The 12,879-nt window shown below is 33.5% G+C and overlaps 1 protein-coding gene across 1 annotated transcript in view; it reads left to right on the top strand.

The window, feature by feature from the left end:
• Positions 1-7,141, top strand: part of LOC128231907 (tumor necrosis factor receptor superfamily member 11B-like) — a 40,185-nt gene extending 33,044 nt beyond the window's left edge. The window contains exons 4-6 of the mRNA XM_052945150.1: positions 3,696-3,825; positions 4,636-5,051; positions 6,912-7,141. Of these exons, the coding sequence (XP_052801110.1) occupies positions 3,696-3,825; positions 4,636-5,050 (545 nt within the window). The 3' untranslated portion in view covers position 5,051; positions 6,912-7,141. The remainder of the gene's footprint in view (positions 1-3,695; positions 3,826-4,635; positions 5,052-6,911) is intronic.
• Positions 7,142-12,879: the final 5,738 nt, after the last annotated feature.

The raw sequence follows: 12,879 nt of genomic DNA, 5'->3' as shown, positions 1-12,879 counted from the left end.
GCGTGAACACCTTTTTGGTGCCATTTGAAGCAAATAATGATTGATTTGGATTTTAAATATTGCCACAAGGCAAGGTTTCCATGATGCTACAGATGACCGTCTTCAACAAGGGAGGTAATTGTGTGATGACAATAAAAAAAGAGTTCCATACTGGTACTTGTTTTATCTTTGCCCGTGTGCAAGATAAGGGTATTGAGCATGGCCAAATTTTGGGCTCTATTTATCTGTGGTTGGAGAAAAATCACATTAGAGCAGATCGCAAATGTTCGAAAAACGGCCAAAATTTCAATTTTCTTGAAGCGTAAAGCTTTTAACCATAAAATATCAATTTTCGACCTTAAATATGAAAACTGCGATCTTATCTTAAGTCAGCCTTCTTATTTTACTGGTTTCCAGACATTTACGCAAACAAGTGTCTCAATCCAAAACAAAATCAAAGCGCTGCAGCACTGCTGACTGGTGTATTCACTATTGGGTACTGGGTAAAGTGTGACGGCATTGCTCATGTATTTAAAGTGACACTGTTATTCAAAATCAATACAAACACATGTATAACAAACACAGATTTTGAGTGATACACCTTTAACTACTTCCGAAATAATTATTTATGGAAGATATTAATTACTTATTACAAGATTGTAACAATGTATCCTATAGCACGAAACGCAAAAATATTAAATGATTGGTGAATGCTAAAAGATTTACTGTGATCTACTATCGACTCATTAGGTAGAAAAATCGTGTTTACTGCAACATTCTTTTAAATTAAACTAGTAACCTTAATACGAACCATTGTTTTCAACATGTATTCATCCTTTTTTGGCATATTAAAACATTTGTGGTAAATCTTATTTAGGAGTAAGAGTGCATCTTTAATAAGGACAGCTGCAGTGACCCTCCACATTTATGATACTTTTTGTTTGCAATATTACAGGCATATATGTATACTCAGAGTTGTTGGTTTTATATCGCACGGAATTTGCAACCAATTGTGAGTTTAGCGCAATGTATATACGCATAGCAACACAGAAAAAATAGTAAAATACGAACTGCAAACTACCAGCAAGCAGAAACATGGCTTTTACAATTCTGCGGTCCGTTAGGCAATGCACGTCTTTGAAAACTAAAGCAATCTTAATAGTAATTTGAACCATGCGTGTAAAAGGGACTCGCTCATGTTTTTAGCTCGACTATTCGAAGAATAAGGAGAGCTATACTACTCACCCTGGCGTCGGCGTCACACCTTGGTTAAGGTTTTTGCATGTAAGCACATTTAAGTCATTATCTCAGTAAATACATCATTTATTGCATTGAAATTTTGGATATGTATTCCTAACTATCTCACCTACTAAATTAATGAAATTAGATAACACTTATTTAAATATAATGCAAATAATTGGCCTTTATTATTTGACTTAAAAATTCTGGTCAAGGTTTTGCATGTAATCACATATAGGTTAATATCTCAGCAACTACTTGATTTATTGAAATGAGACTTAATACAGTGATCCATGCATGTTTCGCCAAAACTTTTCAATCCTTACACTGAAAAGCGGCGGAATAGTCGAGCGCGCTGTCTCTGACAGCTCTTGTTTTTTTTTAAAGTGTGGCAAATTAAAACATTGACTTCTGAAACTATTCAACAAATGTTCATATATGCTCAAATATTGTTTTTACAGTCCATGATTTTGAATAGCGTTAGTAACCCTTTTTAACAAAATGCTTAAAGGTAAGGTTATCCTTATGCCTGTGAACGAGTCCTTGTGGGAGTGTGGTTTTATTGTCAGTTTTATCAGTTTTCCTTGCCTGAACCGGCGCTCCCCACTGAAACTAAAATAGTTTTTTTTCTGCAATTTCTGTTTCAATGAGAAAAAAAAATTATAATGTGTTTTCAATGTATTACGGAGAAAAAAGTTTGTCTAGATAATGACATAAATCACACAATTCATTACCTATATTTACACCAATAGTTCATTTTTCTGTCAAGAATTAAAAAAAAATATACTTCATTTCATTTAAGAAAACCTTACAGTATTTTTCTCTCACAGAATCTCTGTAAAAAGAACGACACGACCGTAACCGGAAACAGGTTATCATATGACGTCACAATAACGCGGGAAAAGAAAATAATCACTTCAAATCATTGTTAAAAATTAAATTGAAACGCTAATGACAACCACTTAAAATATCATAAATTCACACTTACTAATACGTTGATTTAAGTGTTTCGTGGCCAGCCAACATAATACACACATTTACGAGATAAACAAGTTTCAATGTATGTATATATATATATATATATATATATATATATATATATATATATATATATATATATATATATATATATATATATACCCGTGTTACCTTCAAGCGATGACCGTGCTAGTTTGGTACCTGGGAATAGTTACTCTTGTATTCCGTATACCCTTGCGCCAAATCATTTTTATTATCCACCAATTTCAATTACAAAGGCTAGAAAATATGTTTAAAGCAGTAGCATTATATATATATTAATATGCGATGATTCGCGATCCGAATATGTTGCGTTCATCGAAAATATTCACAATCAAATATAATAAGATGCATAAGATGCATAAACAGTGAAACATAATCAGATATGATGTTCCCCAAAATAAGTTTGGATGGCAAATATTCTATGACCTACATTTCCTTGTTTAAGGGAGGTAACACATTGTTATGTTTTGTGGACGGAAACGTTGGACGTTTTTGAGCCAATCTATGGGCCTATTTTTTAAGTTTGTTATAATTTGTGTTTATTTAGGGTATTTGCATTTATTTACAAGTTGCTTAATTACAGTCAAAACCAAGAGAAGGAATACTTTCTCATCCTTATTATTGCATTATAAAAGTGCATTGTAAATCATATTTCTACTTAAAATAAAAATCAAGCGTTTCCGAATGCCTCTTATTCATAGAACACTTTTGCACATCGTTAAGCGAAAATGCACGACCATCCATAACCTAAAGAGTTTAAGAAACTCTGTATTCAAATTTGGTGTTTCTTCATTCCCTTTTACATGGCTGAATAAGTGAGAACAATTTAGTGTCATTTTTTTTTCTCTCTGCAATCACAACGTGAAACTTTTTATTAAATAACCGAAGTCCATTGTTTATTATACAGAATATAAATCTAAACGATATCTCCGTGTTACCTTCAAGCGATGACCGTGCTAGTTTGGTACCTGGGAATAGTTACTCTTGTATTCCGTATACCCTTGCGCCAAATCATTTTTATTATCCACCAATTTCAATTACAAAGGCTAGAAAATATGTTTAAAGCAGTAGCATTGATACAGATGTTTGAAACCAAAGCGATCCGCGTCGAGCTAGATATTGCCCTGCATAGCACTACTTGGTGCTGCGTAGTATACTTTGTTAGTGTGTTAGCATGTTCCGTCACGAACAAAATGCGCTTCTGAAATATGGCCTACACTATATTCACTGCATACACAAATATAAGACAACACGTTAAAGCGGTAAATCTGTGAGAGTGCAGCTGTAATACTATATTTACTTTCATTGCACCGGTATCAATATTAATAATGGATATACACTAAAACTCCGGTCGTTCGAAAAAGCGGTCGTTCGAGAATCGGCGGTCCCTTGAGGTCGGAGCTTGGTCCCGAACATTTTTCTTTCTATTCTATGTGTACTTAATTGATTTATTTCAGATGAAGAAGAGAAAGCCAGTAATATTATCATACTTTTTGGAGTGGCCTGTGGCGTTTTACTCGCAGTTGCTATCGTGTCCTATTACTTTAGGAAAAGAATCCAACTGATTCTTCAAAAGTTGCTTAACAGGTACTCGGCTTCTTTCATGTACAAAAGTGTAGTTTTCTCATGTAATGCAACATTTTTACTTTCCTCCGCCATTGTCAAATGAGATTATGGAAATAATTTGAGTAGTTTTCTTTCATTCAAGAATGAAACCAATTACACGTACTCGTATATACATTTTGTAAGTGTTCTTCCTTTACTTTATCTTTTTCTCTTGTCAAATGTCACTATTTGTTCAAAATGTACATACTTCCAGATCTCAAAAACAATTTGTGACAATTTGTCCAAAAGAGTTCAATATTGACTAGAAGATCTTTTTTGATAAATAAGGCATGACGCATGACCATCACCTTACTCAATGCATGCCTCTGGCATTTTCTGTAGACCATAACAGACACTGGTTCCTGGGATTTAGGGCATAAATATATATGCTAACCAGACAAAACATTCTTCAGTGCGTGGCAATTTGTGTTGGCTTCTTTTTGTTCCACACATTTGGGTATACTTATTGTGTCTCGTATGTTGCCTAATGTTTGAACATATCATTTGCGTCAGTTTGGTAAATACATTTTGAAAATATAAACCAGAAACCAGAGTTCATTCTTGCATATTGGGAGTAGTAGTTAATTACGGAAATAAGTATTGTTTGAGGTAGGGGACTATTCAAATATATGTTAGCCAGAAAGATGGTACCGCGATAAAGCTGAAGTAAATTGCTAAATATTTAATTAAACTGGACATTCTTCAGTATTCACTTTGCTTTTAAACATTGGTCACTAACAAATGAAATTGGACATTTGATGAAAATGTTTTCAATTATTTTTTTCTGTTCAGCTGGATATATTTCCGAAGTCAAGAAAACCATGATGCCGAGGAACAAGCCAATCCACGTCAAGTAAACCATGATGACGAGGAAAAAGCCAACCCACTACTGCAAGATAGACGACGTCAAGAAAACCATGATGACGAGGAACAAACCAACCCACTACAGCAAGATAGACGACGTCAAGAAAACCATGTTGACGACGAACAAGCTACCCCACTACAGCATGATAGACGACACCAAGAAAACCATGATGATGAGGAACAAGCCAACCCACTTCAGCAAGATAGACGACGTCAAGAAACCCATGATTATGGGGAGCAACCAACCCGCTACAGCAAGAAAGACGACGCCAAGAAACCCATGATTATGGGGAACAAGCCAACCCACTACAGCAAGGTGGTACACCTGACAAGTCTGCAGTAAAGTGAGTAATATTTAGCTGTTCGGGCCATTGTATTCTAATAGCCGCTACCTTGGTGACCGTTAGTGGCAGCAGTGTCATAGTTAAGTCATATTGCAAAAGACCTAAATTTCTACGAGGGGTGTCGGGAAGTTCGTAGATTGTTGCTCGAAAAATAAAAAAAAATCACTATATACTTGGAAAGTATATATATTTTTGAAGGTTGATATATTTTGTCCACGATGTATGAATAATTGGTAAATACATTGAGCAATTTAAAAAAGTTACAGCGAATAACAATAACACGGAAAGGCGTACCCAGAGCACGCCAGAGTACAACAAGCGACTTCATAATAACGCCAGAGATTCAATCACACTTCTTCAACGTAATCACAGCGGATATTAATGTTTTTTTATGACTCTGTTACCATTTAGTGTAGGTTTCGCTGTACCAGTCACTGTCTTATGACGAAACAACATTTTGCGTATACATACGAAGCTCATTGGCGTCCTCAAACCGCACGCCTCGTAGCGCCTTCTTGGTTTCCGGGAAAACTCTGAAATCCATGGGGCAAGATCGGGTCTGTAGGATGCTGAAGAATTTCAAAACAAGCAAGTTGATTTCAAGGAGGGTTGAGTTAGCTCTGTGTCCTGAAGCGTTATTTTGGTGGAATATTATGCGCTCGGGGTCAAGATTGGGGCGTTTCTTTTTCAATGCCTGCATCAAGTCACACATGAGAAGCTGAAGTTATAAAATTAAGTCAAACTTGGAATCGTGACAGTAACCCCAAAACAGTGCATTTGAATATGTTTGTTAAAATTAAAATATATATTTTTTAAACTTCTTAGAAATTTTTTAATAGATAAAACAATGTTTACAATGTTAATCTGCTTACCTTCGAATAGTAACTATCACCCTCTGGCCATCGGGAACCTGGTGCTGTGGGATCATGCCCTTCCTTTCCATGAAAAACATGAACATGTGTTTCCCACCGCTTTTCTGTACTCTTACCTTCTTTGGGGGAGGGGTCCCCGGGGATTTCCATATACAAGACTGGGCTTTCGTCTCCGGGTCGAAGTGCCATAACCAAGTTTCGTCGGATGCAACTATGCGGTCGAGCAATTCTTCGCCTTCACGCTCATACCGGCGGACGAACTCTTGCGAGCAGCGATTCCTTCTTGCCCGCTCGTGATCCTTAAGGAGTCTCGGCACTTGGTTGTCTTTTCTAATCCCACGCAAAATTAATGGCTGCCCTTAACACGACGTCGCCCGTTGACGTCATGGTTTTGAAATTTCGGTTATATTCTGTCTTTCAACCGGAAACAACGACAAACGTCACAATTTCGGGAACGACATCATAAACGACGTTTGACAGCAAAAAATTTCGCGCAGTCTTTATCAAAAGAAAACGCATGCAATGCGGTAGTAATCAATTTAATAAATGTTAAACTTGAAAATGGTTAAAAATATCAAAACCAAACTTTGGACACATGTTATATATGACATTATGCATAAATTATGTATGACAAGACACAGTGCATCCGGCTAATACGTTTGCTTTGATTGATTTTGAAAAACAAACACGCCCTGGCATCGCTGGTAGTCAGGGCGCCTGTTGGTTCAAAACAACACATACATTCAAGAAACTTCCCAAATAATACCGATTATTTAAGAATATAGGATGGAGAACATAATTCCATGGTAAGATACCATTGTTATTGAAAATATATGGGCATACAGGACGGCCAAATCTGTGTTTATTATATGAAGACTTTGTCTCCTATAATAAACATGTACTGAATATATACAATATTGTTTATTGGTTTCACAGTTTTGTGACTTCTAAAGACACTAAATTTATCGTTTGAATATTTCGATTTCAGCATATCAAGACAGCAGTTTTGAACCCCCTTGGCTAATGGATGTGAAGCTAGCAGTTTAGCAGTCTGGCAGTACAGCAGTGTAAATACATTACTATATATATGCGGGAACATGAACTGTGAATCACGGAATTAAAACTACAATGGAAATAATTTTTTAATGCATATAACATGCAAACTAATCTATACTGTTTGCGACAGAAAGTCAGTATTATATAAATAAATAGAAACAATATGTTTTATTATATTACTTCCCTTGTTATTAATTGAGTAACACAAACAATAACACGTATACTTTACTTTTAATTAAAACCAACGTTTCGGCGCCAAGCGCCTTCTTCAGGGTTATAATAACAACTACAAACGGACGTTACGTCAAGAACGACGCAACGTCGTTTGGCGGAAAAACCTATGTCATATTACTTTTTTGCAAAACTTTGTGTAAAAATAATTGTTATAGATGCTTTTTTCCCTTGTTATTATAATAAATGACATTGTACATATCGTATAAATTTAATGATTATGAAAACGTAATGCTGATTTTCGTTTACAAATTATTACATACTTGGGGGGACATTTAATGAGAAATAACGACTTTTGTAGTGTTTGTTTTTTAACAAGATGATAAATACTACATCTAAGCTCTAAATTATGAATTGTAATGATTATAACAAACAATGATGGACGTTAAGTTAGTTCCTTATTCCTTATTCCTTTTTCCAATAAGGAATAGGGAACTAGTTCCTTGTTCCTGATACAAAATAAATAATTGTAGATATGCGTAAAATCGCTTCTTTGTTATGTGTTTCGTATTTTCATAACAATTAAACAACTTTATGAGAAAAATATGCACCAAAATAGAAAAAAAATCGAATAAGCAATAAGGAACCTGTTCCCTATTCCTTATTCAAACTCGAATAAGGACTAAACACTTTTAAAGTAATATATTTTTTTCAACTAACTATGCAGAATGGGTCTACATAAAAAGTTTACAGAAATGCATTGTCTATTCAAGAGAGTTTTAGTGCTTAAAGTGCTTTCAAAACTATCCAAATTCCGAATAAATAACAGAATTTACGAAATATACTCAATTTCAAAGTGCTTAATTTGCTCATTTTTTTTTGACGAAATATCAATAATTGATCTTATTAAACAATTTGAATAAATGCATTGACTGATTTAAAGGGATTGAGAGTTTCAATTACTTTATAGCGCACAATTAGTCGAATAAGGAATAAGGAACTAGTTCCCTATTCCTTATTCAAACTCAAAAAAGGAACAGAAACGACGATTTTTCAACTTTTAAAGTAAGACATTTTTGATCAAATAACTATTCAGAAATGGTCTACATCAAAGGTTTATAGAAATGCATTGTCTATTCAAAAGAGTTTTAGCACTAAAAGTGCTTTAAAAACCCTCCAAAATCCGGATAGGGAACAGAATTTACGAAAAAAAACTGAATTTCAAAGTGCTTCATATGCTATTTTTTTGACGAAATATCAATTGCAAAATGATCTTATCAAATAATTTGAATAAATGCGTTCTCTAATTGAGCAGGATGGAGTATTCCAAGTACTTTATAACGCACACTAAGTCGAATAAGGAATAAGGAACTAGTTCCCTATTTCTTGTTCATACTCGAATAAGGAACAGAAACGGTGATTTTTCAACTTTTGAAGTCAGACATATTTTGATCAAATAACTATGCAGAAGTGATCTACATAAAAGATTACAAAAATGCATTGTCTATTCAAGAGAGTTTTAGTACTTAAAGTGCTTTAAAAACGTAACAAACTCCGAATAAGGAAAATTAAGATATCGTGAAAACGTCAAAATATTACCTTACTCGTTTTATTACTTTTCGACAAAATAACTGTGCAGAGGTGGTCTATAAAAAGTTAAAAGAAATGCATTGTCTATTTAAGGGAGTTTTGGTGCTTAAAGTGCTTTAAAAACGCTCCAAGATCCGAATAAGGAACAGATTTTACGAAAATAAAACCTCAATTTCAAAGTGCTTCATATACTATTTTATTGACGAAATATCAATTGCAAATTGATCTTATCAAATAATTTGAACAAATGCGTTCTCTTATTGAGCGGGATGGAGTATTCCAAGTACTTTATAACGCACACTAAGTCGAATAAGGCTTAAGGAACTAGTTCCCTATTTCTTGTTCAAACTCGAATAAGGAACAGAAACGGTGATTTTTCAACTTTTGAAGTAAGACATATTTTGATTAAATAACTATGTAGAAGTGATCTACATGAAAAGATTACAAAAATGCATTGTCTATTCAAGAGAGTTTTAGTACTTAAAGTGCTTTAAAAACATAACAAACTCCGAATAAGGAAAATTAAGATATCGTGAAAACGTCAAAAAATTACCTTACTCGTTTTATTACTTTTCGACAAAATAACTATGCAGAAGTGGTCTATAAAAAGTTTAAAGAAATGCATTGTCTATTTAAGGGAGTTTTGGTGCTTAAAGTGCTTTAAAAACGCTCCAAGATCCGAATAAGGAACAGATTTTACGAAAATAAAACCTCAATTTCAAAGTGCTTCATATACTATTTTATTGACGAAATATCAATTGCAAATTGACCTTATCAAATAATTTGAATAAATGCGTTCTCTTATTGAGCAGGATGGAGTATTCCAAGTACTTTATAACGCACACTAAGTCGAATAAGGAATAAGGAACTAGTTCCCTATTTCTTGTTCATACTCGAATAAGGAACATAAACGGTGATTTTTCAACTTTTGAAGTCAGACATATTTTGATCAAATAACTATGCAGAAGTGATCTACATAAAAAGATTACAAAAATGCATTGTCTATTCAAGAGAGTTTTAGTACTTAAAGTGCTTTAAAAACGTAACAAACTCCGAATAAGGAAAATTAAGATATCGTGAAAACGTCAAAATATTACCTTACTCGTTTTATTACTTTTCGACAAAATAACTGTGCAGAAGTGGTCTATAAAAAGTTTAAAGAAATGCATTGTCTATTTAAGGGAGTTTTGGTGCTTAAAGAGCTTTAAAAACGCTCCAAGATCCGAATAAGGAACAGATTTTACAAAAATAAAACCTCAATTTCAAAGTGCTTCATATACTATTTTATTGACGAAATATCAATTGCAAATTGATCTTATCAAATAATTTGAACAAATGCGTTCTCTTATTGAGCGGGATGGAGTGTTGCAAGTACTTTATAACGCACACTAAGTCGAATAAGGAATAAGGAACTAGTTCCCTATTTCTTGTTCAAACTCGAATAAGGAACAGAAACGGTGATTTTTCAACTTTTGAAGTAAGACATATTTTGATTAAATAACTATGTAGAAGTGATCTACATGAAAAGATTACAAAAATGCATTGTCTATTCAAGAGAGTCTTAGTACTTAAAGTGCTTTAAAAACATAACAAACTCCGAATAAGGAAAATTAAGATATCGTGAAAACGTCAAAATATTACCTTACTCGTTTTATTACTTTTCGACAAAATAACTGTGCAGAAGTGGTCTATAAAAAGTTTAAAGAAATGCATTGTCTATTTAAGGGAGTTTTGGTGCTTAAAGTGCTTTAAAAACGCTCCAAGATCCGAATAAGGAACAGATTTTACGAAAATAAAACCTCAATTTCAAAGTGCTTCATATACTATTTTATTGACGAAATATCAATTGCAAATTGATCTTATCAAATAATTTGAACAAATGCGTTCTCTTATTGAGCGGGATGGAGTGTTCCAAGTACTTTATAACGCACACTAAGTCGAATAAGGAATAAGGAACTAGTTCCCTATTTCTTGTTCAAACTCGAATAAGGAACAGAAACGGTGAATTTTCAACTTTTGAAGTTAAGACATATTTTGATGAAATAACTATGCAGAAGTGGTCTACATAAAAAGTTTACAGAAATGCATTGTGTATTCAAGAGAGTTTTAGTATTTTAAGTGCTTTAAAAAGGTACCAAACTCCGAATAAGGAACAGAAATCTGGAAATCTTCAAAATGTTAACTTACCCGTTTTTTCACTTTTCGACAAAATAACTATGCAAAAGTTGTCTATATATAAAAAAGAAAATGCTTAAGAAAGAAATACATAATACATACATACATACACACATGCATACATATACACATACACACATACACAAATACACACATACATAACTTTGTGTTTAACTTTTCATTACTTTTTTTATCACGGTCAAGCTTAGAGAGCATTTTTTTTCTTTTATTTGACCCTAAACGATAATAAACAGACTTCTTCTATAATAGCTCTAACCAACAGACATTGGTTTCATCACGTTTGTGGTATAAAGGTTCAACTTAGAGAAAATGAACTTACCTTAGAGTCGATCCCTGGTAGAGTATGTGGACACTAATAAGACAACTGTTATCCGAAAATTTAAAAAGTGACATTGAGGCAGTTAAAATAAGGTCTTCAAGAATCATTCCACGTTCAACAACCTGTGCAATGTTGATATGCTTCTCAACCAACCTCTTTGGCACAATCTATCCGAACGTAGACGAATGGACCGTAAAACTGAAAATCAAAATCACTTTACCCCTTCTTATCTTTCGGATCACAACACGAATATGGCCTACTGACGAAGATCATGGCCTGATGACGCTCTTTTACAACAACACGATGACACAACAATCCAAATGAGTTCCATAAATAAGTTTACTCATTTTTAACAAGAACATCCGTGCATGGAACAAACATCATTCTGAAAGTCACTCAACATAAGTATCTTTCAACAGCGGTCAACATTAGTCTAACCTTCTATATAACATCGGTGGTCGGTTTGGTGCAGTTTTCCTAATAGGGATTGAACTGAACAATGTAATTGTTGTTTGAAACAGTTATACACGACCAACGTCTGTCTTCTCTTTGGCAAGGAATCAATCGAGCGTAATATGTAAAACTCTTTTGCAAAGTTACTTTTTCAAAAAGTGATAAACCGATATACTGATAAGGTTTTTTTTTTTATTTTAAAGATTTTCATTTCCTTATTCCTTATTCGACTAAGCGTGCGTTCTAAAGAACTTTAACTTCTCCATCCGTTTGAATTAGACAATGCATTTCTCGAAATTATTTGATAAGATCAATGTTAAATTGACATTTCGTCAATATATTATCATATGAAGCACATTGATTTTTTTTTAATTATTTCGTAAATTCTGTTCCTTATTCGGATTTTGGGGTGTTTTTAAAATCACTTTAAACACTAAAACTCTCTTGAATAGACAATGCATTTCTTTAATTTTGTTTATATAGACAACTTTTGCATAGTTATTTTGTCGAAAAGTGATAAAACGAGTAAGTTAACATTTTAAAGTTTTCCAGATTTCTGTTCCTCATTCGGAGTTTGGTACCTTTTTAAAGCACTTTAAGTACTAAAATTATCTTGAATATACAATGCCTTTCTGTAAACTTTTTATGTAGACCACTTCTGCATAGTTATTTCATCAAAATATGTCTTACTTCAAAAGTTGAAAATTCACCGTTTCTGTTCCTTATTCGAGTTTGAATAAGGAATAGGGAACTAGTTCCTTATTCCTTATTCGACTAAGTGTGCGTAATAAAGTACTTGGAACACTCCATCCTGCTCAATAAGACAACGCATTTATTCAAACTATTTGATAAGATCAATGTGCAATTGATATTTCGTCAAAAACATAGCATATAAATAATGCTGTTTGAATTTCAGTATTTTTTCGTAAATTCTGTTCCTTATTCGGATTTTGGAGCGTTTTTAAAGCACTTTCAGCACTAAAACTGTCTTGAATAGAAAATGCAATTCTTTAAACGTTTCATATAGACAACTTTTGTATAGTTATTTTGTCGAAAAGCGATAAAACAAGTAGGTTAAAATTTTGAAGTTTTCCAGATTTCTGTTCCTTATTCGGAGATTGGTACGTTTTTAAAGCACTCTAAGTACTAAAACTCTCTTGAATAGACAATG

The sequence above is a fragment of the Mya arenaria genome, chromosome 4, assembly GCF_026914265.1.
Source record: "Mya arenaria isolate MELC-2E11 chromosome 4, ASM2691426v1".
Taxonomy (NCBI): domain Eukaryota; kingdom Metazoa; phylum Mollusca; class Bivalvia; order Myida; family Myidae; genus Mya; species Mya arenaria.
This window is presented reverse-complemented; position numbering and strand designations above follow the sequence as displayed.